The sequence below is a fragment of the Cimex lectularius genome, unplaced genomic scaffold, assembly GCF_000648675.2.
Source record: "Cimex lectularius strain Harlan isolate CLEC.00 unplaced genomic scaffold, Clec_2.1 scaffold142, whole genome shotgun sequence".
Taxonomy (NCBI): Eukaryota; Metazoa; Arthropoda; class Insecta; order Hemiptera; family Cimicidae; genus Cimex; species Cimex lectularius.
In genome coordinates this window covers 934,062-959,470 of record NW_019392729.1, presented here as the reverse complement: position 1 = coordinate 959,470, position 25,409 = coordinate 934,062, and the positions used below count along the sequence as shown (strand labels likewise).

Genomic DNA, 25,409 nt, shown 5'->3' with positions numbered 1-25,409 from the left:
CGGGAATTGAACCCACGACCGCGGGGGCTACGAGCTGATAGTCTCTCACACTAACCACTCGGCTACCGCGGCCCCCTGTTTAATTAATTTGAAGTCTGAGGATAAAATATTAACAGCTCGAGGCGTTTTAGACCGAACGATAGTCGATTTGTTGTGTTACGCTTTATAAGTTAGACTTTCGCTCGTCAGGCAATGAAGCGTATCATACTTGATGAGAACATAGCGCTGTGTATGATGCCGAAGGCGGCGACGGACAGTGCGTCATCGATACCGGATACGGCAATGATGAGAGTGGGTATCCCTTTAGCGACTCCGTAGCCTTTGTTGCGAAGCCTGATTAAGCACGGGACCACCACTGCCGGCGAAACTGCAGCCACTATCGACCTGAAACAGAAACAACAGTGTTACTTACCCGTTCATTGTTTAGGAGCGTCTGAGCGAAAACCGAATAGAACGGCGTTAGTATATAAAGGAAGATCGGATGTAAAGGAGTTAATCAATTTCTAACTTTCGACTTGAAGCAAAGTTAACTTAAACTTGAATATTAACAGTGTCTGTAATAATGTTATACTTGATCGGTGATCTAACTGGAATAAAATGGAAACTGCATACTGAAAGTGGTTTGTATAAAATATTAGTAATATATTCAGCTGCTGAAACATATTTTATTCTTGAAACATTTATATGATTACACGGCATTGTAATTTAGCATTTTGCATAATGGCCGAGTTGTGTTGTTGAACACACCGCAGTTTTATTGTTCCCGGTCATTATGGCTCGCCTAATCTCGCTTTTTGAATGTCTTTCGTGCTTTACTGTAGGAAAATGTCCAAATGGGTATGAAAAAACAGCGTACCTTTTATGAATAATTTAAACAATTGTATAAATCTGCAATTTGGTCGTTTACGAACATCAAGGACAAGAGATTTATTCATTCTCATCTTCATCGAAATAAATCGCTCCATCTTGAAGCAATAGTTAACGGGGTGTCGCCTAAAACCTATGCTGGCCGGCTCGGTGTAGCACTGAAGAAGAGCGAGATCGTCAATTAGACCAGCCAGTGTGTTACAGGTCGCGGAGTCAAAATCGCTGTGGGCAGCTTTCTGATGCTACTTCAAGGTGCTCTTTGCCTCAGGATAATGTGATGGACACTAGGAAGGCCACAAGGAGAACTGATAAAAACCTGCCAGCCAAATGTAGGGCTGGCAACGAATCGTTTTCACATATGTTGACTACGTGTCCTGAGAATCACGCGAAAATACTGAGAAAGCCTCCAAGTCCTTATCGACGGTTTTTGCGATTCCGAGTACCTGATTCCGACGAGGTCCACCTACAGACAGACGACGGGCAGATGCTCCGACCGGACACCGTAGCACCAGCGAGGATGTAGTACTTCTACTCGATCATGGTGTAGCATGTGAGTCAGCGTACGCGTTGGTCTGCGCCACTACGACGGCACAAGAAACATTACTTCAGCTCTGAGATGGTGAAGCCGTGGGCGCCCGTGGGGCCGTACTGGAGCGTACGTTTTTACTACCCTTTGGGTGGAAAGATTATGAATGCTGTTCCTCAGGCTGTCACTGGTGGCCATTCGACCATCCCTGTCATAGCCTGCTGCCATAGGGAAAGCGTTGACGTTTGGAAGTAGCCAGGTGATAGCGAAATGCAAACGAATGAAAAGCAAACAAAAATGATTAACTAAAAGTAGATTGGAAAAAAAACAATTACAGTTCATCACCCCACCCAGAAGAAATCCCTCAAATTATAGATAAATGTGATGGTAGGTGTTGGTAAAGTGAGTTGGTTAATACATGTTGGACCGGTACTGGATAACTTGTTGGGTCCGTCGACACACAGGTTTTAAAATTACTACTATGTGTTTCGGATTTGCGCCATCTTCAGTGAGGTCTTATATTCTGTAAGAGCTGTGGGTTATCGCTAGGGGCGTTTGCAGTCAAGGGCGTGGTCTCGATGCTATTTCCGTTGTGAGTTGTTTGGTTTTAGTGTTTTTATTGTATTGGTTTTGATATTGTTTTTTTCTGAATGTTTGTTATGTACTGTTTTTAGTGGTATGAAAGTAGTATGTGAATGTGTGTTGCTGCTAATTGCTAATTGCTAATATTAAGTGTAAAGGATCCATGGTAGATTAAATTACCTTGGGAATTTCTTTATACTGTAGCAAATCAAATGGTAGCTTATAAAAATTCAATCAAACTAGTTATCGATCAGACGGGACCAAATTCTTTAAAAAGAACGTCGTAGTGTGTTGGCCTTTTGCAAACTATTTGCCAAATAATGAGACAAGGTTTTTGTCAACATTCTCTCGTGTATGTCAACGCGATGTACGAAAATAGACGTTGGACAAATAGGAATGCTGTAGACATTTTTCTTAAATTCCGATGAACTTAATTTTTTGTATTGTTAGGATTTACCCGAGTAGCAACCCCCACATCCAGGGTAGGTCGAGGAAATAGTGAGAAAGTGCCGTCACGATAAGGCACTCGACAATCCAAGGAACGATGCCCAGTTTGAGGACGGTGACGCACAATCTCTTCATCGCTCCTGCATCAAGGTCCAGGCCGGCTCTCGTTAGAATGACTACAAGGGCGACTTTTCTGAAATAAAAATAAAAGCGAAATTACAAGACCGATGAAATAAGTTTATAAATATAACAAACTGAATGTGAATTTAGGAGAAAATAGGCAAAAGTTGAAATTTTACCCAGCTTTTTTTTGTAGAATAATTTTTTTAGTAGTCTTATAAGTAATCTGTATCGCCGTCTGTCTAGATACAGCACTAGTTAGCGGATGACGTTGTGGGCGGGTTATAATAGATTGCATGAGGGCTGGAATCTTTTATAAATTGAATAATTTATGTTTTGAATTTTTTAAATAGATTTTCTTTTTGAATAAGTATTTGTGTAACAACAAGATATTTCTTAGCAAAAATATTTCGTCGACATAAATATACAAGATAAAAGATAAATATACAAGATAAATATACAAGATATTACAAGATAAAACAGTCACACTCTGATGACATCAAAGCTTAACAAACAAAATTAAGTCAACGTGAAAATTTTAAGGACACTTAGAGAAGCTTGTTTTGTTAAGGAGTAAGTATTTTGAATTTAAGTTTCGTACATTATTTTCATCTATCGAAGATCAATACTCTTCTGTGTAACAAAAAAAAAAACAAATATATATATATATATATAACTAATAACAATGATTCGACTCATTTAAATAACGCATGTCAGGCATCTGACGTAATTGAAATAGGGATGTTCGTTCACGATTTCTTAGACGAAGAACCTTAAATTCTCTGCCAAATTAAGGAACAGCGACCAGGGTGATATTTGTCACGTCTCATTAAAGACTCGGGAAAACTTAATGAACTTTGGACGTGATGTTCTACTTCATCCGTCCTGTTCACCTGACTTTCCATGGTCACACGTTTCGACGTCCTACGAAGTCATCGCCCATATTATTAAAAAATACCCAAAAGAATATGTCGATTTAAATTCAACGGTTTGATTGATTTTTTCTTGTTGTCTTGTCGCCAAAGACGGGGATTGTTTGTTTTTAGTGGGGAAAAGGAGCGTTCAGAAAGTTCTGGGGTGATGGTAGGAATCGAACACAAGACCGCGTGGTCCAGCCAAGAGAAGCTAACCACTCAGCTATATCGATCTCAACGGTTGCTATTTCCATTGGGATATTTTTAAAGAAATATACTTTAATGTTTTAAATTCCAAGCATTCCAAGGAATATAGACGCTAATTTGTACGAAAATACATTTAAATTATCCATACATCACATACGTTTTTATGTTTTTGCAGTTGTAACCTATTTATACCTTTCCTCTTGGTTGTAAATGTTATAAAATCTTACCGTCGCTCTCTTCTCAAATAAATAAAACAAGATTTTTTTCTTGTCCGTATGTATTTTTTGTTGAACGCAACGCAGTAACTTAAAAAATGCAAATAACAATATTTCCGAGGATAAAAAAGAGAAAAATATATGTACAAGAGAGCATGCATATAAATAACATTTATCGCAGTTTTCTTTTTTCGGAGTCGAATGCGAGTTTTGACCCAGCATGGCACACGTTTATTTATGCTGAACACAAGTAGCAACAACCGGGGTGACATGTGACATGATTTTACTTTTTTCAGAGGAGAAACAGATTTTTCTTTTCTAGAGGCGAATTCTCAGTATACAAGTAAAACAATATTGGGTATATTTTATTTGACAATTTTATAGTATTGCTTTTATATTCTGTATTTCGATACCGTACTATCACGCATAAAAAAGCAATAGTAATAAAAATTTGTTGAAGTCGTGAGGAGCGGTAAAGAATGAGGTAGATTAGAAAAACAATTTTTCATTTTTTTGCCGACGTTTCGACCTTTATTCGGGTCATCTTCTGAGCATAAGTATGGTGCTGTTTTGTGGTGGTATTTATGCCCTGAAGATAATCCGAATAAAGCTCGAAACGTCGGCAAAAAAATAAAAAAGGCGTTTTTCTAAAGTACCTCATTCCTGTCCGCTCCCCACGGCTGAATAGAATTTATTAGACAACCGGTCACTAAGAAACACACAGTAATATAAATGTTGACACTTTGCCTTCTGCCGTTAATAAAAAAATAATTAAATATTTATTTAAAAGTAGGTGTTATCTATTTTTAATATCTGTAAGTAAAATGTGTATTAACAACACAAAAATTCCGTAAGAATTACTCTTTTAATTTTACTGTGCTAAAAGGTATAAAAAAATTAATTTGGTCAATAGATCTCGGTCTATCGTCATTGTGTTGGTCTGATGGTCATGTTTTGGCATTTCGCTTCAGTGTCGGGTCTGTGTGATTTCTCTGAACGCAAGTCTCTTTTGTAAGGTCTTGGGGGTGCGTATGTCGATTTTATATGGTTTTGTCGGTTCGTTTGTTCGATTAAGCTTGGGTTTTTATTATTTCGATCCGTTTTTGTGATCTGTCAATTTTCTTTTTAATTGATTCAGAAAAACCTCAGATAAGGAACTCCTTTGTTGTTGGGACACCTCCGTTTTCATGGAAGTTTACTATTTTCTTTAACACATTTACTAAAAAAAAAACTTTTTCGAGGTGGATTAGTGTTTTTATTTTTATTAGATGCTACATTATCATTAGATATTATTTTCACTTTATGATTCCAGTTCAACCGCAACTTTTTTAGCGTTAACATGGTTAACGATCCGGCAAAGTTTAAAAGAAAGCAAAGAAGTGCATGATTCTTACGAAAAGTTTGTGTGCCCTGGTGTAAGAACATTAGCTGATAAATAAAAGTAAGAGAAAATTTTAAAAGATCGTTAAGTTGTTGAACATGTACATCTACATACCTTACTTCTTGGATCTGTACATAACTACATGTACTTATAAACACTACTGTTAGTAGTGACAATTTATAACACTTTGTGTATAGTAGTTATAACACTACTATTAGTTATAAACGATAACAATCTGTCTTTAGAGGACATCTTCCAAAAGAGGACAAAATTAACATCATGAGCGGCCCTTAGTAAGAGGTTTCACTTTATAGTATTCTCAATAATTTTCAATTAATTAAGGTTTTGGTTGAGATAAGAAAGTGAGGGTCACAAGCGGGATTCGAATCCACGACCTTCGGCTAAATACGCCCTTGCTCTACCACTTGATCTATCGTGACTTCGATCCACTCCAAATAAAAAGAATTTATTTGGTCAAGCGGACCGCGAAACCTAATAAATGTAATAAGCAAAATGAAGTATACTTTAATAAAGCTCTCCGTGGGCATTTTATTTGTCGTCGAGAATAGAATAGATTACACGACATTTGAAAAATGGCAAAAAGGAGGGCAAATTCAAAAGGTGGGGCTGAGATGGGAGGTTAATATCCGAGTGAATCGAGGTCACGATAGCTCAAGTGGTAGAGCAGCGGCGTATTTAACCGAAGGTCGTGGGTTCGAATCCCGCTTGTGACACTCAATTTTTTATCTCAACCAAAACCTTAATTAATTGAAAAGAATTTATTTAGTCAAGCGGACCATGAAACCTAATAAATTGTCAATAGTGCAGCCCATGTATGTGAACAGCTGATAATTTGTGTTTATGAGTTTGTTAGTGATATATCTGCTATGTTTGTTGCTACAAATTGCTATTTGTTCCATTTTTTAATTCATTTATAATTCATATTATAAAATACAATTCATTTTTGGTCTGTCTGCAGTTTGGTTTTCAATCATTATCCCCAAATCCCTTAACGATATTGATGTTTCCTGAATCTGTTTTTTCCGTCCTGTCTGTTCGTTGTATTTGGTCTTAGACGAAACCGGCAAGGTGAAGCTGACAAAATGACTTTCTTTTAATGGCTATGCACTCGCAGAGTACATAGTTGAGTAGTTGATTTTGTCAATGTAATTGTTGTTGGGGGGGAGGTGTATCGTGAAAAAAAAATGGCCAGGGGGGTCGGTGGGAATGGAATTGCTGTTATATTAGCTTAATTTAAATTTAAATGTTCTACACAAAGAACAGTTCGTAGGAGAGTTCCTTTGATAAGAAAATCAGTAAATGTTATATTGTAGTAAGGGGGAACGGGCATCGGAATGAGAATAGGAAATGCTCGCCGAGGGGTGCGCCGGGGGATGTTAACGGGTCCTACATTTCAAGGGAATTCCCGTAATCTAAAAACGATCACTGTTCGATTTCAACCTCTGAGCAAATTGGCTAAAAGTTATACGAAAATGGAGGGTGAAAACTGTTATTACTCGTTTTTATTAGGTTCCTAAGCGTAGAGGGCTTTTATTATTCATTTTGGATGTATATGTGGAATTTCGGTGGCCCTCCTTTATAAAAACGCTTACACTTTTATTTTCTGATAAACGCTTAATTTATTTCCCTTCTGGAAGACTGTTTCTATAAGAGTGGTCGACCAGAGTCTCTTATCAGCATGTTTCCTCGCCGCTGAGTATATTTTTAATATGCGAATACGCCTTGCGATTTTTTTTGTTCCCAGCGCGGTCCAGGATCGGAAGAATGCCGACGTGGAATGCGGTGGCGAGGAAATTGAAACTACTCGGCGTCGGCACGCCCGGCTTCCCTAAAATTCGGGTCAGTCTTTAATACCGAGAGTTGGAAAACCACGGCGAACAAAGACCAAGGTAATCGTAGAACGGGCCAAGACTGGACCCCGTGCCACAACCCCTTTCTTTCAAGATTAATGGTATTGCCACCCGATCAGTTATATCGTTTTCATTAACAAATTCCTGGCGGCCAGCAAATTCCTTCTTTTTTCTTGTTTTCTTTACGTAGGAGTTGGGGTGATGGTTTAATCCAAAATCACTTACTATATGGAACTATAATATTAATTTTATCGCGCACATAGGATATTTTAAAAAATATTTATATTTGATAACAATGTCCAATTTGTCTATCTTTTATAATTAATTTACGTTAATAAACTTAGACTCTTCAATATGATCTATTATTCACAGATTCTTTTTTGACAAAACATTACAGAATATTANACCCAATATCTTCTTCGCCCGATTCTATTTTTACGTCTTACATAACTGTGGCGGACTAGCTATTCTTTTTCCCGAAATCAATCAAGTAGCTGGCACACCTGCATCGGCAGAATTACATGCCGAATTTGATAACGAAATACACACGCTGTTAACGTTAAAAATGGCGGCATCATTAACTGAAGATGTTGCTCGTCTATATGCCAGGAAGAGTAGACACCAAAAGTCGGTAGACTTGAGGCAATAGGATGAAAGTTGGACAGTCTTTGAGGCTAAAATCAAAATATATAACACCAACTATGAACTATATGCAAATAAGGCAAAATAAAGAATATTTGAATGGCGGTAGGCCCAGAAGGTGAATTGGTGTCTGAGTGGATCTAAATCACGAAAGCTCAAGTGGTTTGAGCAGAAGGCTCATCGCAACCTAAAATTTTGATAAATAGTATATACCATTAAAATAATTAATTCTGTCAGTTATGACTACTAAATACATATTTGAATTAATATGTGTATAATACAAGGCAGAGAAAGAGAGAAGGAAAAAATACAATTTGGGAAAAATTTGGAAGATATTTCTGTCCTTATAATTTTTTAATAATGGTTAAACAGAAGAGATCACACTTCATTTTTGTTAATTAAAAGTACAAGAGATTTTATTCGTTTATTTATGAATGACCTCAATTTTCGAGCATTATGCAAATATATATTTCTTGAATTTCTGAATCACTTTTTTCCTTCAGCAAATTATTTAGTGAAGTATTATGAAAAAACAGGGTATTAGTGATAATCTAACGGGTCTGTGAGCAGGGCATTCCAATAGAAAAATATGCAAATTAACATTTACATTAGAGACGCATGTAAGGTGGACTATCCCTTGATCCCAAGAGAAAATTATGTCCTTTATACACTGAGAGGCAAAAAGAGTAGCCACCCTAGTTTTTTCTGTTAAACACTCGCAATCGTTATACTTTTTATTTTATTTTATTTTTCGTTTTTGTTTACTGGATATTTTTAAAGAATAATATAAGATATAGCTAAATAAAAAATTATACTGAGTAAACAATTTTATCAAAAATGTTGCTATGGAAACAATAAAGAAAATATTCAATTCACTAAACAGATTAACGACACGAGCGGGATTCGAACCCACGACCTTCGGCTCAATACGCTGCTGGTCTAACCATCATTTCAACTTATAACTAACTCAAATTGTCCTATTTTATGCCTCACATTCAAATTACGTGTAATTCATTTTGGATTCATTTCATCTCAACCACACTTTACGTAAAATTATGAATCACTGAATACTTGCTTTGAATACTTGCTGAATACTTGTAGCGCCAATTAAAACATAATATAATAATTAGTTGAACGATCAATACTTCACTAACAGCTCCCCGTGGCCTATTCAAGTTCGTAGATAACCCAAAACGATTTCACGTAATTTGAATATGAGGTAAAAATAGAGGAGAATTTAAAAAAGTTATAAGTTGAGATGATGAGTTGGTGTCTCGGGGTACGGTGACACGACAGCTCAAGCGGTTAGAGCAGCGGCGCGGCCTATCGAACCGAAGGCTGTGGGTTCGAATCCTGCTCGTGACACTAACGTTTTCATCCCAGCCACATTTTACTTATTATTTACATCACTGAGAAATCGCTCTGGTCCAGCAATAGGACTAATTACATAATACTCATTAGAATATACTGTACAATCATTTTAAATTATGGGTTAATTTGTATTTGTTAGTTGTAATTAAAATAATTAAAAGGTATGGCTACTAAATGTATTATGGATTCATTTGTTTGTTGAATATTATTTGTGTATAAGCCTAAAATCGCAGGGTAAATCAAAAAATTATTATTTAGTTTAATTTTATATTATTATATCATATTTCGCAAACCAATATAGATCCCTCTCTTTGTTTAAATGGTGTCACTCTGTTATATTTACATTTAAAGTGAATTTGTGTTTTGTTTCATTTAGATAGTCCTTAAATTAAGAAAATTGGTTCGATTTAGGCAAGTGTTCTTTGCTTTTAGATCAGTCCAAAAAGTAAAATGTTATAGTGTTTTTGTGTAAAATATTCTCAGTTACGATATGTATAATTTTATATATTATTGGTTGGCATAAATTGACAACCGAACTCCCATGTTTTGATTGGTCTAATGTTCCCTTATGTAATCTATGCTTGTATTAGGCGGAGAAATTAGCTTCCAGGTGTGACCAGATTAGGTAGTACACAGTGCACATTATTATCTATATAATACATTGGTTTGATAATAGATTCCTCTGAATATCGTTAAATTTTCTACTGATGCATTACAGACATTTGTTTTTATATGCTTTGCTAATCCAGCAATTAAGAGAACAACTTTAATCTTTAACATAATTTCAATATGGATTTTGATACTGATAAAAGTGAATCATCAACATTGTATAAAAACACGTAAAACATTTTTAGGAGTTAATTTTCCTCGGAAAATGTACTAAACCAATTAAGTGTCTAACTTAGGAAGGCGAGACATACTGTTCGCTCAAGGGACAAGGAGATTAAGTCAACATTATGGTAATTATCAGACAGAATAATAATTTTTCTTCGCAATTAAGAGTCAAAAACAACCCCAACATAAAAGCCGGGTGGGCGTTGGCGCATTTTGATAAGTTGACTATTAAAATACATACATAATCAAAATCGGTATAGTGTTTGTAGAAAGAAAAACCATCCCTACAAACTTTTAAATTAAAATTTTAAACATAAATAATCAAAAGTCCAATTTGTGAGCATTATATTAAAACATATGTTATTGAAAAACATAACGAGGTTATTATCCGTGCAACATCGATTGAAAAATCTTAGGACATGCAGAAGTGTTTTCTAAGATTACTCTTATATTTCTAACGTAACTACACGGTCAAATACAATTGATTAAACTGCTTCATAATAATTTTTTGAACTGATTCTCAAGTGGAAAGTCCAAGGTTATCATGAGATTCGAACCCTGAACCGTGAGCGAGGCAAATACAATAGTCCTACGCCTTGACTATTCGGTCCAATTAACCCATTCCTCGTTTTGAATATATCAACAACATTAATTATTGTTATTCTTGAACAACATGGTTCATCAAAAATAATCCATTTCCTTTTAACTTAAAATATATTTTTTTAAATTTCTAGTACAATACATGTGCTTCCAAATCCGTTGCATGAGATAGGAAATAAATTCAAAATTCAGGATAAGAAAAAATACCCATGGTTCTAAAATTTGGTCTTTTTAATTAGTTCTTGAGTTATTGTTATTGCCAAGCTTTCGACCTATTGTAAAGTCATCATCAGGACAAAATAATCTTAAACATCTCTACAAATTGACATAATTAAATTTTTAACAGATGGGTTAGGTCGAAAGCTACTGTGACGACAGTCCTTGGCAATGTTGGGATTGAGTCGGTCTAAAGAGAAATTTGAAACCATCTATTCAAAATTTAATTATGTCAATTGGTAAACATCTTTAAGATTATTTTGCCCTGAGGATGATCTTAAAATAGATCGAAAGCTTGGCAGTAACAATTGAATTTCCTTTTTTAATTCAGGCGAGGGGGATTCAAGGGAATTTGTCAGGATGCGAATTTTTGTATGTGCTGATATTGGTTCTGTGGGTTTTCTGAGATTTGCGGTAACAGGAACGGTTTTCATTTTGAACGAAAGGAATATTTATATCTGTATGTGTAGTTACGTTCGATACATAAATGCCAAGGATTTTTCGTTGTATTAAGGATTGGGCAGTTCGGATGAATGTTGGAACGTTTGGCTTAACCCGACACTTCGAGTCTGTTGTTCATGTCAGCTTAATTATGGTGTTGTAAAGCTGGATTGTTTTTTAGAAGTAAATCAGAACCTTCATTTTTTTCAAGAATTCATGCCAAAGCTCTGCATCGTGTTATAACTTCTTGATGCTTTAGTCGTGAGTGAGGATTCCAACAAGCGTTTGTCGAGGTACCGCACTTTGTCCGCAGTTGGGAATGGCATATTACGTATTTAATCAGACTGGAAGGAACATTTTTCCTTGTGGATTTGTCAGTGTTAAATTTTATTCTTTGTTTTTCATACCGAGGCTCTAATAGTGAGAGGTGTTGTTGGAGGTTCGAGTGGAAATGACAGGATCGGAGATAATAAAGATCATTGTTCCGTTTGCAAATGTGAGGGAGGTCGTTTTGGGATGGAATGTAATGTCAACTGTGTACACCTTGTATAGTGTAGGGGCGAGAACCCTACCGTGAGTAACCCCAACATGGCTATGGAAATATTCTGAGGAATTGCCTTCAATGGCTCGGAAAAACGGGTCAGTACGATGTCGTTAAGCGTGTACAGCAATCCCGTTCCCGGGTGCCAAACTCGGCTTTCCTAACGTCAAGAAAGGGCCTAGAAAAGTACTGCCCTAACTCAGGAGAAAAGAAAAATGTCTACCACAAGATGCCAATGTTGAACAGTTAACTGTCATAAAATCTAGAATCTTTTGAACACCATCACTATCTCGATGTTACACTCACAGACTTTTCTAAGACCTTTTTTAACATTAATATTCTTCTTCTTAAACTTGCATCCTATGGGTTTCACTAATTTGCTGGGATGGTTTTCATCTTATTTGAATAATAGATGACAAATCGATAAGGTTAGTTAAGGCTAGTTTTCCCACTACAGTAATTCTGTAATGGGGAGTATATTCCTATATTCCCTTTTAAGATAACATGTAAAAAAAATCTAGAGTTAAATGCTGTCAATCTTTTAAATTCCTTACTTCTTCGAGTGGACCTCAAAACGCCCAAGTTGGTCCACTCTTCTTTTTTGTTTTATTAATGAAATTTCAACTGCAATCTAGAATATTAGTTTTCTACTCTTCTCTAATGAACTTAAACTGTTTAAGACCATTAATCCAAAATCCATCCAAATCACACTCCAAAAACCACAATGCGCTTCGAATACCTTTCTTAATATCTCTACATGCAGCAACATCTCATGTTTTCGAACTTCTAACTTTGACCGTAAGTTATACTTTAAATTTCCTTTATCATCAATCTACACTAAAGCTCTGACAAAACTTCGGTTTTTAATTCACCACACAAAATCTTTCAGAAATACTTAAATTCCTATTTATTTCTCTTGGTCGCCCAACACTTAAATTTCATTTTATTTTTGGTCGTTCATCCTATCAAATTAGCGGTATTGAAACGGTTCAACAACACTTTTGCAGATGCTGTTATTGGTTTTTGAACCACAACTTTCATTGTGATTATAACCATAACGTGTCTGTTCTGAAAGGTTAACCTCTGGGTAAGTTGGGAATGTTTGACTACATTTTTCTGAACAAATAATTATACAATTTTATCTGACTGAACTACTTTCCATTATTAAATTTATCATTCCTAAAAATACATTACTCATTCTTATTTATTACTTATTTCCCTAGTTTTGGTGCTCCGCTTGACCAATTAATAATTCAATGGCAAAAAGGAGGGAAAATTCAAAAGGTTGGGTTGAGATGGGAATTAGTGTCCGAGTGGATCGAGGTCACGATAGCTCAAGTAGTACAGCAGCGGCGTATCAGGCCGAAGGTAGTGGGTTCGAATCCTGCTCGTGACACTGACTTTTTTATCTCAACTAAAAAAAAAAAAAATTAATTGAATTTTATTACTTACCTTCCTTATTGCTCCACGAATTGGCAACTCTCCCATTAACGTAATTCAACGGACAATACATTGAACATTGATATATTACATATTTGTTTATGTATGTGTAATATATGTTTTATTTACCGTATTTTTATTTTACGTAATATTGGTTATGGTTTTTATATATTTTAACAATTCACAATGATTTATTATTTACTTATTTTTCTTTATTATTTCGAAATTATGCTATTTAGCTGTAATTGTTATAAATAGTTAAACAAATGAAATATCAAATTTGTACAATAGAGTTTAATTAATAATTAAATGTTTCTCAATGATATTTTACGACGTACCGCAGTTAATCGATCAAATAGTGCATACAACCATTCTTTAGTGCTATCAAATACGAAACAACCTTTGAAACGTTCTTATCTTAATTAATCCAAATTTTTCTTATAATCTTAAGTTATTACTCTCAAATATTGGGCTTTATTATCATGATATCAGATTATTTTGTTTCTGTTATTGTACGAAGACTAGAAATGTGCGCTGTTGGTACAAATCTTAAAAGTGACAATTTAAAATTTAAAGGGATGTTAAAACTTTGCTACACTTCATTTGTTCAATTCAGTTCAGAAAATTACTCTGGGCGTCTTTAGCTGCGGATCAGTGTCCAAATAATACTACCCATTAATAACTTAGCAGAAGAATCCTATCAGATTTTATTATATTATCATATTTTACTCATTCGTTCTGAACATGTGACTTAGAACATAATGTTATCATGTAACAAAGGAACGTTACAGTGCATCATCCATAGTGTTTCAGCCTCCTTAGCTTCGCAAAGCTCTTGCCCATGATTTGTATTTAACATCACAAAAGCCGAGGAGTTATACATAAATACGTTATAGAGGGCCAAAGTTTTGAATAAAGTTTTCTTTTTATTTTTTTTAAAACCAGCTAGAATGAGTTTATTGCTTATGTTTTAATCTAACGTCAATGCCACAAATAATGAATCTTTGCAATTGACCTTACCATTGAAAATAGAGAAAACCCCTATTAAAAAAACATCAAAGGTTTTGTATATTAAATAAATGAATTGTTTTGAAGAAGAAGGGAATATTTGAGGTGGTAGTAAACGTCCAAACATTACGCTTGTTCAATTTTATAGTAGGTTCGATTTCAAGCAGTTCGTTACGGACACCTCAACTTTGCTTATAATTTCTTTATAATTCCATTTCAAAGTGGGCGAGAGTGCTAAGCATATTATTCACATAGGGAGAACCCATTAGCAGAATGGTATGATTTGGAAATCACTTACACGATGACGTCCATTCAGAAATAAAACCGAAATAGCCAAAACTTCAACATAATTAACATTAAATTCACCAATTTCGTGGTCCGCTTGACTAAATAAATTCTTTTCATTTAATTAAGGTTTTGGTTGAGATAAAAAATTGAATGTCAAAAGCGGGATTCGAACCCATGATCTTCGGCTAGATACGCCGCTTCTCTACCACTTGAGCTATCGTGACCTCGATCCACTCGGACATCAATTTCCTATCTCAACCCCACCTTATGAGTTTTCCCTCCTTTTTGCCATTTTTTAAATGTCGTGTAATCTATTTGATTCTCGGCGACAAATGAAATGGCCATGGAGAGCGTTAGTGAAGGCTTCATTTTTACTTATTAAACTCACTAGTTTTTGTGGTCCGCTTGACCAAGTAATATATCTCAATTAATTAAGGTTTTTAGATGAGATGAAATGAATTCTCACTTGATCAGCTGTCAATTTGTAGACGAAAGACCGATTTATAATTATCTTCTATGTAGGGTCAGACTATGTAATGATTTAGTTCTTTAAAACAATATTTATTAATAAATTACATTTTACATAAAATATAACAACTGTTGATGTATATCCGTAGAACAAAATCGGTTTTTATAGTATTTTCTCAATACCCGAATAAACACTAAATAAACTGATCCCACGCGGAGAACTCTTCTGAAGACTTATCTTTAGAATTAGACTCTTGGGACAGTCAGGTCACAGGCAGGCTATTGTTTCACCTCTTTACAACTGCTGGCTGTACTAAAAGTACTGTCAGCAGTGAAATATCTTTATAAACATATATTTATATATGTAAATATTTTATATTTTTTGTGGTGGGGGGGACTTGATGGAGCATAGTGCAGTTCACAAGATCGTAACCAGGACTTTTGTAAATGCCGGATACATAGGAGAGCCCCCAATCCTTGCCCTATCGATTATTAATGTATTTATTTTCATTTATTTTTATTAAATGTAACGTACTTTTTAATACACATTATTATTATTATTATTATTATCGTATTTGTTTAATATTATGGTTTTGGAAGAGGGCGTCATAAAGTCATATTTTGCCGGATGGACTTCGAGAAGTAGTTAGAACGAACTTAAATTCTGAAAATTTCTTTATAAGGGTTTGCTCGATGGGTAGCCGATTTATCTCAAGATAAAGTTAGACAACAAAAAGGTCAGTATATTTACAAAATCGTTATCCCCACAGATACCCGAAGGGATTGGGAACATTACCGGCGGAACCTCCTGAGAGCACCAAATGGAAGGTAATTGAAGCAAATCTAACAGAATTATGGTCCCAATCCGATATAAGTAGACTCCGGATCGCCTTCCTCGGCGAAAAAATCCCCTTGCATATTCTCTTCGAGATTCGGCCGTGTATTTGAAAGGTTAAACCGCCAGGATATATTTATCCCATTATGTATTGAAACGAGTCCCTTTGTCCTTCCTTCGGATCCGTTTATTTGGCGGGAGACGTTCGAATTTATTCGGAGATAAAACGGTGAGTGAATCTTCCCTTTTTCCCTTTCTGGCGACTGTTTTCTTTGTGCAATTTATGCCGCGAGAAGCTGCTGTTCTCGGAATTATCAACCTCGATCGGTTGGAAAGAAAACGTGTATCATAATTTAACGGATTGAAAAATGGGAAATATTCAGTTTACCATATAATTACATTAATAAATTATAATTGATTAATGTTTAAATATAAATCTGATTTAATTTATTTGATCATTGATGGATAAAATAAACGTACTCCCTTAAATTTTGATGGACAGATTTGTTCATGTTTTGCATACCAAAAATAGGTTAACAATTTAAATAGCAAATGTTTATTCTCTGATTCTAAAAGCACAATTATATATTTAAAAAAATGTAAAACAGACTAATTAATATTTATGAAAGGTATTGGTCGAGATAAAAAAGTCAGTGTCACGAGCGGGAAGTCGCGATAGCTCAAGTGGTAGAGCAGCGGCGTATTTAGCCGAAGATCGTAGGTTCGAATCCCGCTCATGACACTGACTTTTTTATCTCGACCAATACCTTATATAAATATTAATTATTTGAAAAATGTTAATTGGTCAATCGGACCAAGAACTGTAATGGATGTAAAACAAACATTTTTGCTCCCTTTAATATTATTTCCGCCTATGGCACGAATCACATCCTTTAAACGCCTTTCCATTTCTGATAAAATCCTGACGAATTCTTCCCATTCATCAAGAAAGCCATATGGGGGACTTCGCACTGGCTGCATCCTTCCTCTAATAATTATATGACCCTGTGACTGTCATACTCACTCAATTGCCTGACTGGAACCAACCACCTTGAAAAAGGTTTAATAATAAGAATGATATCAAATGAAATCTACGAAGGAAGCGATCTTTAGGCATAGGCAGAATGGAAAGGTATAACTACTTTTTGTGTAAATGGGATTAAACATTACAAAAGTGAATAAAGGAAGTTTTGTTTGTAGTTGCTTGTTTTTTTGTTGCTAGTAAGTTGCTTGTTGTTTACAAAGCATAATTTACTGCTTATTTTTACTATGATAGCTCCTAATTACCTTTACATAATATGGAAAGATAGAGGATTTAATTTTAAACTATATAATTTGATTGGCGCGTTAAATTTTCCCATCAATATATTAATAATTTTATCATCCCTGTAAATAAAAATAACTCATGTCATGAATTATGAGGTCATAAAGATACAAGAGCGCTATAACTTGACGTAATATAATTTTGTGATGCACATACCGTAAATTAATTACATTTTCATTTCATCTGTTCTACTCTATTAAGTAGAAAATGGATAAATAAATTTTAAAGTTATTCTTATTCGATCCATTTTGTGCTTAAATGAATTCTACGAGCAAGATGTATTCACTGTTGCTACACTGAATTTTACATCTCTAATTTATTATTTTTGAAGTCGTATTGATTAATTTATATGCTAGTAATGAAAATTTATAAGTTTCCACTCGTAATATATACAGGGAGTCTGAAACGTAATGTCGCACCCCTTTTTCTAAAAATAAAAAGCAGGTAGGACAACATTTTAAATGGTAACCCGTTTGATTGTTGGGGTCAAAATTGAATAAATTACGAAACCATTAATTTTTATGAACGGTATTACCTACTTCCTACCCAGCCCAACTTTTGTATATGACCCTCCATATTTTTCTCTTGAATTTATTAAGCTAGATTTATTTCTAAGTTTTTTTAGTTGAGATAAAAAGGTCAGTGCCACAAGCGGGATTCGAACACACGACCAAATATCAAGTACTCCACCGACCAAACGGAATGTGTGTATTGNTATATATATATATACAGGATTACAGGATTATTTCTACCTACCGTATAGCATTCAGGCATTCATGACCGCCACCCTTTGGTTGGTACCAAATCGGTGCAAACTTTCCCAAATGTCACCGTTTTCACGTGCAACACAGACTGTCTGTGTCCAAAACGAACAAACGACGGTGACCGTCGGTTTTCAAGTAGGTTCTTGGCAATTCCGATCAACCCGCGGATCAAAACCCACTGTCAATTTACCAAACTTAAACCAAATAAGTCTAGAAAATTATAGACCATAAATCATAATAAGATTCGTGAAATTCGAATAACTAAAAGGCAGGTGATATGATTAGAAGAGACCCATATTTGATGCAGATTAATGCGTCTTAATTACAACAAAGCATTCAAAAGGTTAAGTAAATGTATTTGCACTTGTACCTATTTTAAAGGAATGAAGAATATCACAAGGAAAGAGTTTTAAAAATCTAGACTTGTCTCAATATGCTTTGGTGCAAAGTCCATCCGGTATGGTAATCAGTTAGGTACGGAAATGAACGTTGATTCCACCACAGATAACTATCATTGAAAACGCTGTGATACATGCATAGCACTAGAAGCAAAGCGTTCTCGCGATTCCTTCCGGTCATCTGATTGCCACAAACCAAACCGGCACTCATCTGTAAAAGAACCGCCTCCCGGTTCAAAGTGCCAAAGTGAGATGCTGATTTGCGAATAGTCTCCTTTCTCCAGTAGAGAACCTGATGCGGGACGTCTAAGATAATAGGCTATTCTCACTAAGCCTTCTAATGACTGTTTTAGAGCTCACCCTTATATTACGGACAGTTCGGAGTTGACTACCTTTGAAGGAAGCCTTTAATTAACGGTTCTACTTCCGGCGGCTCTAAACCGCTGTACACCGTGGATGGCAAAGGACAATTTTTATTGTTTCGTCAATGAAAACCATTTACCAATTAACTCATTCGCCAAATTGCCTCTTTATTTGTTTTTATAAATTTTATCCAGAAGGCTTTTTTAATTTGTACTGTTTTATTTTAGTGGTCCCAATTGATTCACCTTGTTTAAAAAGTATTATTTTTCTTCCACGAGTTATTCAGTTAGAAAAGCGTACCCACAAAAAATCGTGGATAAAGTTGAAAACTAATAAATATAATAAGATTTTTGACGAGGAGTTCTAGTTATTTCTCAATTGGTAGCAGTTAGGTTATTGAGAAATTAGGTAGCTGTAATTAGGACTTACTTGTAATTATGACATAGATTAACATTTTTTTAATAAAAAATACTTTTTAAGAGAGTAAATTTTTGGTTACCTACTTCTGTGGAATAGAATAGTCAGAAAAATAAAAATTAACGGGGTTTTAAATTATTAATTAGTTGGCGTAGGTTTTTAAATTATTCACTACAGTTATGTTAAAATTTATGATATTTATGTGGTTATTTAATCTGTAGCTACGCATATTTCTTGGAGCATTGTTATGTTGTTTCATGTTAATTTCAGAAATTAATATGTAATCTGTATTGTCGAATTATATTATATTGTATTGCATTATATTATGTTGTATATTCTCATGTATATATTTTTTTATATTTTTTTTACGAGGGTTTGCAACAGCAGAGGTCATATAAACCCTCAGGGTGCCGGTGTTTTTGAAAAAAAAGCACATTTGTAAGTATCGAACCCAGGACCTTTAGTTTACAGTGTTGAGCGCCTTGTCAACGCCTAAACCGTTGCGGCCACCGACGCCCCCTATTCTCACTGTTAGGTTTTATTGAATCTAAATAAATTAGTGTGGATTATACTATGGTTGACATTTAAAGCCTAATTCTGTGCTTTTTAAAGCAAGTTATTGTTTAAAAAAATTAAATTAATAAAATCACAGACAAGATAAACAATGTGTGGTGATTAGTGACCGTTTGTCGATGATTATTCAGAAATCGTGAGATGCGCTCTGGTGTGATGTTGGTTTCAGAAAAATATTTTCTTTATCGTGCCAACGTTTCGGGCTTTATTGAGATCATCTTCAGGGCCTGGAAACATACATTGTTTAAATTTAACATGTAGGATGTGGAAAAAGTGAATTTATACAATGCAAAAAAATATATTTTTTATATTCAACCAAAGTATTGAACGTTGGCAATGGATAAAGAAAATGTTTTTCTGAAGCCTACATCACACCAGAACGCATCTCATTAAACATACAATAGGCTATGCTCCTGTAACAGTTTGACAAAAGAATCTGATATAGATTAGGTATTGTAATTTGACATAACGATTTTACATGAAAATTGCTTACTTTTATTCTTTTATCAGTTATACAGGAAATTTATATATTATTTATGAAGTTTGAATCACAAAGTTGTTACTGTTTGTGCTTTCATATTGATATTTGAAACTAACAAAACATTTACATTTGCAATAGTTGCTTCATATGTAGCAGGAAATTTGCACTGAAACAAACAAAAGATTCCTTGGATGGTAGCACTGTTCGCAACTAGAGAACTAAGGTAAACAGGATTCGTACAAATTTGTATTTTGATCGTGGCAAAGGAAGCTGCGGCGGCGTAACATACTTCTCATAACTCTCCAAGGGCTCGAGGATTATTTCGGAAATGCAGAGAGATCGCCCTTTCAGTTGCTAATAGGGTGGATCCGAGGGAGCTTCCGTCTCTCTGAATAATTTAGCAGGTCGTGTCGATATTAAATTACCTCGATTCTCGCGAAAATTAAAATCAATTTGAAATGAACGTTTGAACATTTTCCGATGAAATGAAATTGAATCTTTACACTTCTATGAAATGAATAGATATAGTATGTATCCAAAAAATGATAGCAAATTTCAATTGTTTTAGATTTTTTTATCCAATTATTTATTATATCATAGACGGGTCTAAAAAAATAAAAATAAAATAATTTCGTAATAATTTATTATTACTTTACATGGATAGATTTTGATGTGCTGCATTTTCCGCCGTCAGCTATAACAAATTTGTTAGAATTTAGGATAGTTTTTATCATTTTTGATTTTTGTTTCACAGTAAAACTAAATACCTCTCCAGTTTATTAGCATAAATGAAGGGCTTATCCCCGATTACCACAAGGAATGTCAAATTATCTGGGGTGGTGTCAACAAAGTCTAGGTATGAATGTAATTATTAGCGTGAATGGCAGGGTCTAATCCTCAATTACCCCGAGGAATAGCGCGTACTCGGAAGCAGTGTGAATGCTAACAAGACATCATGTTCCATCTTGTCTTTGTTTTTATGTTTATTTGTGTTTGTTACTTTAGCCACAATTGGCGAGGACCTGACGTACAGCGATTTACAGAACAAAGAAAACAGAGAGTCGGTTACCGTCTAAGCTGGCCTGACTATAGCCTGTCCGGAGAAAAAGGAAAATAAATCAGTACGATTAAAACGAAAAAGACAAGAAAAGAAAAAGGAAAGAAAAAGAGTCCTGACGATGACCAATGTAGTTTACTGGCTTTAAAACTAACAAAAAATTGTAATGAACGTTATTATGTACTTTTTGTGTAAGGTTTTGATTGAGATGAAAAATTTAGTGTCATGAACAAGTTTCGAACCCACGACCTTCGACTCAATATGCAGCTGCTCTGACCACTTGAGCTATCGTGACATACAATAAGTTAACTTTCTCATCTCAATCAAAACCTTACATAAAAAGAATAATTAATTGAAATTTTTAGTAGGGTTGTTTAAACAAATCTATTCATTGTAATTTGTTATTTAATAAGAGATCGGCAAGGGAAACCTATTAGGTTATAATAAAACATTTTCAAAAGTAAAAAAAAATTAATTGTCCTTATTTTCCTCAAGCCTCATCTACCTGGAAACACTTGAGGAGAGTTAGACTGCGTTCCTGTTTCCTCTCTTTTTATGTACACACTAGTGTTTTGTTTTTCGCAGTGCTGCAGTATAAGAGTGGTGGATGGCCATTAACATAAATCAATTAGACTACTAACATAAATGGGTCATTATGTACTTAACTGCTTAATAACCATGATCGCACCATGATCGTATAGAGGTGTTTGATATTTCCATGTATGTCCTTGGGCATGACCAGATGGTTGCGTTGATCTGTGATTTTGGCGTATGGTTATTTATCAAAGTAAGATTATTATTATTTATCAAGATGTAAGCTAGGGCTTAAAATCCTTCAGCTCTTGACGAGTTAGGAACCATCGAAATTAGACGGACTTAATAAACTGATCAGTGCCGATCAGTTCAACACGTTGCAGACCAACAAACACTAACAAGTAGACGCGGTTCGGCATATCGCCATCTTCATCTTGAACTCTTTTATTCTTTTTTATAAGGTCATGGGCGTGTGTAGGCGCTTTTTGTGTTAAAGTTTGTTGTTGTTTGTGATATCCGATTGATAGGTCGATAGTTAAAAGAATAAAAAAAATCAACAATAGACTCAGCCACTCCATCATTAGGTTGTTTGCCATACATTGGTGAATTATCGGAAAAAGTTAGTAAAATTTTTAAACAAGAAGGTTTTAGAATAGCTTATAGAAGTACGGGATCGCTAAAAAACAAACATCCTCTCAAANTTTTTAAATCTTTTATCTTTAATCACTAATTAATTTCTTACAGTATTTACTATTAAAATATTTATTTGTGCTCTAATTCCCACTTTTCGCACGTTCAAATTGAGCGCCATGAAACAACACCTCCTCATTGGAACGTAACATTGGCGTATCAGCGGGTTCACTTCTGAAATTCATGTCGAGAGACGTGTTTGCGGAAACCCTTCAACCTGACGATGAGCTAAAGGGCTCGAAATCCGGATCGTTGCAAAACAACTTATTGTGAGTAGGATCTATCTTTTTTAAAAAGTATTGAACACCGCACTCACTCCATCATTTATAATTTCTACTTTATGTGTTTTCTGTTCCTTTTGTAGATTACGTTTTTATTTATGTTCGGGCCTCCTGTTTTACTTTTCAATTGATATGATATTTTCAATGTGTAATCCTTTTTTTAAAAAGATGGTTCCTACTCACATTAAGTGTGTTTCTTAATGTGTGTAGGAACCATCTTTTTAAAAAAAGGATTGAACTCCACACTCATTCCATCATTCATAATTTCTATTTTGAATGTGTATGTGAACTTTTGTTCAAATGAGTGTTTATCAATTTTTATCGTTAAATGTATTTGTATTTTTCAATTTTCCACGATATTTTTTCCCTTTTTTGTACGTCGTATATGCCGTTTTTTCATATTTCTGCCGTGAAATATATGTCGCGTTGTTGTTGATAGTTGTGAAGATGAGACAAACTGAAGATGGCGGCTGGCCGCTTAACAAGCGAGGAGAAGCAATTTAATCCGTATAGTTCATAACCCGTAGTTCTCCGGGAAAATCCTATTTTGTTGTCATCTGAATTATATGAACTTTTATAAATAATTTAAAAACAAACCATTTTGGAAATAGCGTAACACCAGTATTCAAAATTTACAAGCAGTTTAACTATCAAGTTATTAGTTCTCCTACGGAGACTACTGCTGATAGTTAACCAATATGTCCAATGTTTTGGAAATTTTTAAAAACAGTAAAATTTTGCAAAGCATTATCACCGAAACAAAAAGCAAACCATTTTATTTTTATGCGGTTAGTAGATTTATATCTTGGTCGTTTTCGTTAATTTTGGTTTGCCCATTGTTGTTTTAGTATTTCAGAGTTTCGCCTTTTCGTCATCTTCAGCAGTGAAAAATTACCTACATTGACATAGAGAGGAACTTTGACTACTAACTGATTGCTAAGAACTGGGACCAGTGTAAAGGCACTAAAACACAAAGAACACACAACACAAGGGGGGGGGGATCGGTGGCCGCAACGGTTTAGGCGTTGACACGGCGATCATCACTGTAGGGTAAAGATCCCGGGTTCAAATCCAGCGGCCCTGCATTCGGACCCGACATACTTACAAATGGGCTTTTTTCCCAAAACACCGGCACCCTGCGGGTTTATATGACCTCTGCTGTTGCGAACCTTCGTAAAAAAAAATAACAAAAAACACACAACACAAAGACAAACATACAACTCGAGGATAAACTATTTATCGCATGCCGAGATACCCTAGGCCATAATTGCGCTCCACAATATTTCTTAATTTCTTCCCAAAACATGCCCCGTCCTTATTGCTTTTCTCTCAATTGATCTAATTTAATGACCAGCACAATATGAGGGAAACACTCTCAACATGACACACAACCCGGGACACATCTACACAGAAAACCCACATTTTGAGCGCTGAAGATGATCACGATCAATAAAGATCGAAACGTTGGCACGTTAAAGAAAATTTTTTCTAAACCTACATCACTCCAGACCGCACCTCACGTCTCTAAATAATCTATCTATTTATTTCGCTTCAACATTTTCTCTCAGCATTGATTCGCCTAATCAGAACTTTTTTTAAAATTAGATGACTTTTTTCGTTTACAGTGTGTCCGACCATAACGCTACGAGGATTGCTTTTTCGCCAACATCTAGCTTTTGCAATTATAGACTACATAATTCTTGTTTATACAGATAGGGTAAACTTGTTAAAAGAATACAATATAATAATTATAAACAAAAACAAAAACAGAATGGTATATTGGGGGTTCGTGGTTTTTTTTCCTCGTTCCTTTCAACTATTTTCCCAATGTCGGACCGAGAGGGATACGAGGTTGTCTTGTGCTCGGATTTCATTTAACACAGTTGTTATCTGGCCACTCGGCTTGATAAAGCGGCCCTATGAAAAAAACCCGCATCCATTCCCAAGCCGGAAAACGAGCTAAAAGGGAGTAGATGCTGCTGTCAAGATGTCCGCCGTCGAGGGCTTTACGTGGCCTATTCGATTAAAACGTTTTCAACGCCGCAAATCACGGCTGGCAGAAAAAAAAACAACAACGATTCAGCGATCAATTTAAAACAAGAATAAGCCTTTATAAAAACACTGATATCAGATGATATCAGATATTGAAATAAGGGATATCTGTCGAAAACCGTTGGTGAAATACATTCCCTTTAGTTTTATATTTTTCTACTTTCAACTTTCAGCTAGAATGAAAAACTAATTTTTTAACAGTTTTTTTAGGCAATCAGGTTGAAGAAACGGACAATCCACTTATGGGATTAATTTTTCAATGGCATGCTTTATTGCGTCTGTTGGGCATATTTTCATACAAAAGAAATATTGCCAGCAGCGATCTTAACCACTCTTTTATTTTTTAAATGTAATCTCGCTACATACTAGAATAATGCTTAAGAACAAAGAGAAGTTTTTACTTATTTAAATGTCACTAAACACGAAAACCTGAAAAGAATGGCGAATTAAGTAATTTATATTATACTTTCACGTAACGTTAAAAATCTTAGGAAATAAAGTATGTAATACATAAACAGATACAATCTTTACAGGTCTTTTAGTGTTGATAGAGATATCATACAAAGTAAAATTGCTTGGAACCATGAACTAAAAAGAGGGTCGGTAAAGGGTAAAAAGGGTAAAATTGATATGAACACCCCGAACCTCCAACATGCAAAAA

At 34.9% G+C, this 25,409-nt stretch overlaps 1 protein-coding gene and 1 long non-coding RNA gene across 10 annotated transcripts in view; one reads left to right on the top strand and one right to left on the bottom strand.

Moving 5' to 3' along the window:
• Window positions 1-25,409, bottom strand: part of LOC106666941 (sodium/hydrogen exchanger 9B2) — a 174,588-nt gene that overhangs the window by 16,599 nt on the left and 132,580 nt on the right. For all 6 annotated transcript variants that reach the window (XM_024226775.1, XM_024226777.1, XM_024226772.1 and 3 more), the window contains 2 exons: window positions 2,433-2,615; window positions 209-384 (listed from right to left, as the gene is read on the bottom strand). In XM_024226775.1, the coding sequence (XP_024082543.1) occupies window positions 209-384; window positions 2,433-2,615 (359 nt within the window). The remainder of the gene's footprint in view (window positions 1-208; window positions 385-2,432; window positions 2,616-25,409) is intronic.
• The window catches only part of LOC112126872, a 70,260-nt gene that overhangs the window by 40,363 nt on the left and 4,488 nt on the right, over window positions 1-25,409 (top strand). Inside the window, exon 3 of one of the 4 annotated variants that reach the window (XR_002910274.1) lies at window positions 7,025-7,169. The exons of 1 other annotated variant lie outside the window; for it this stretch is intronic. This is a non-coding gene — a long non-coding RNA (uncharacterized LOC112126872). Of the gene's footprint in view, window positions 1-7,024; window positions 7,341-21,139; window positions 21,284-25,409 lie in introns of those variants that run through there. 2 more of the 4 variants (XR_002910272.1, XR_002910273.1) reach the window with 2 other exon arrangements.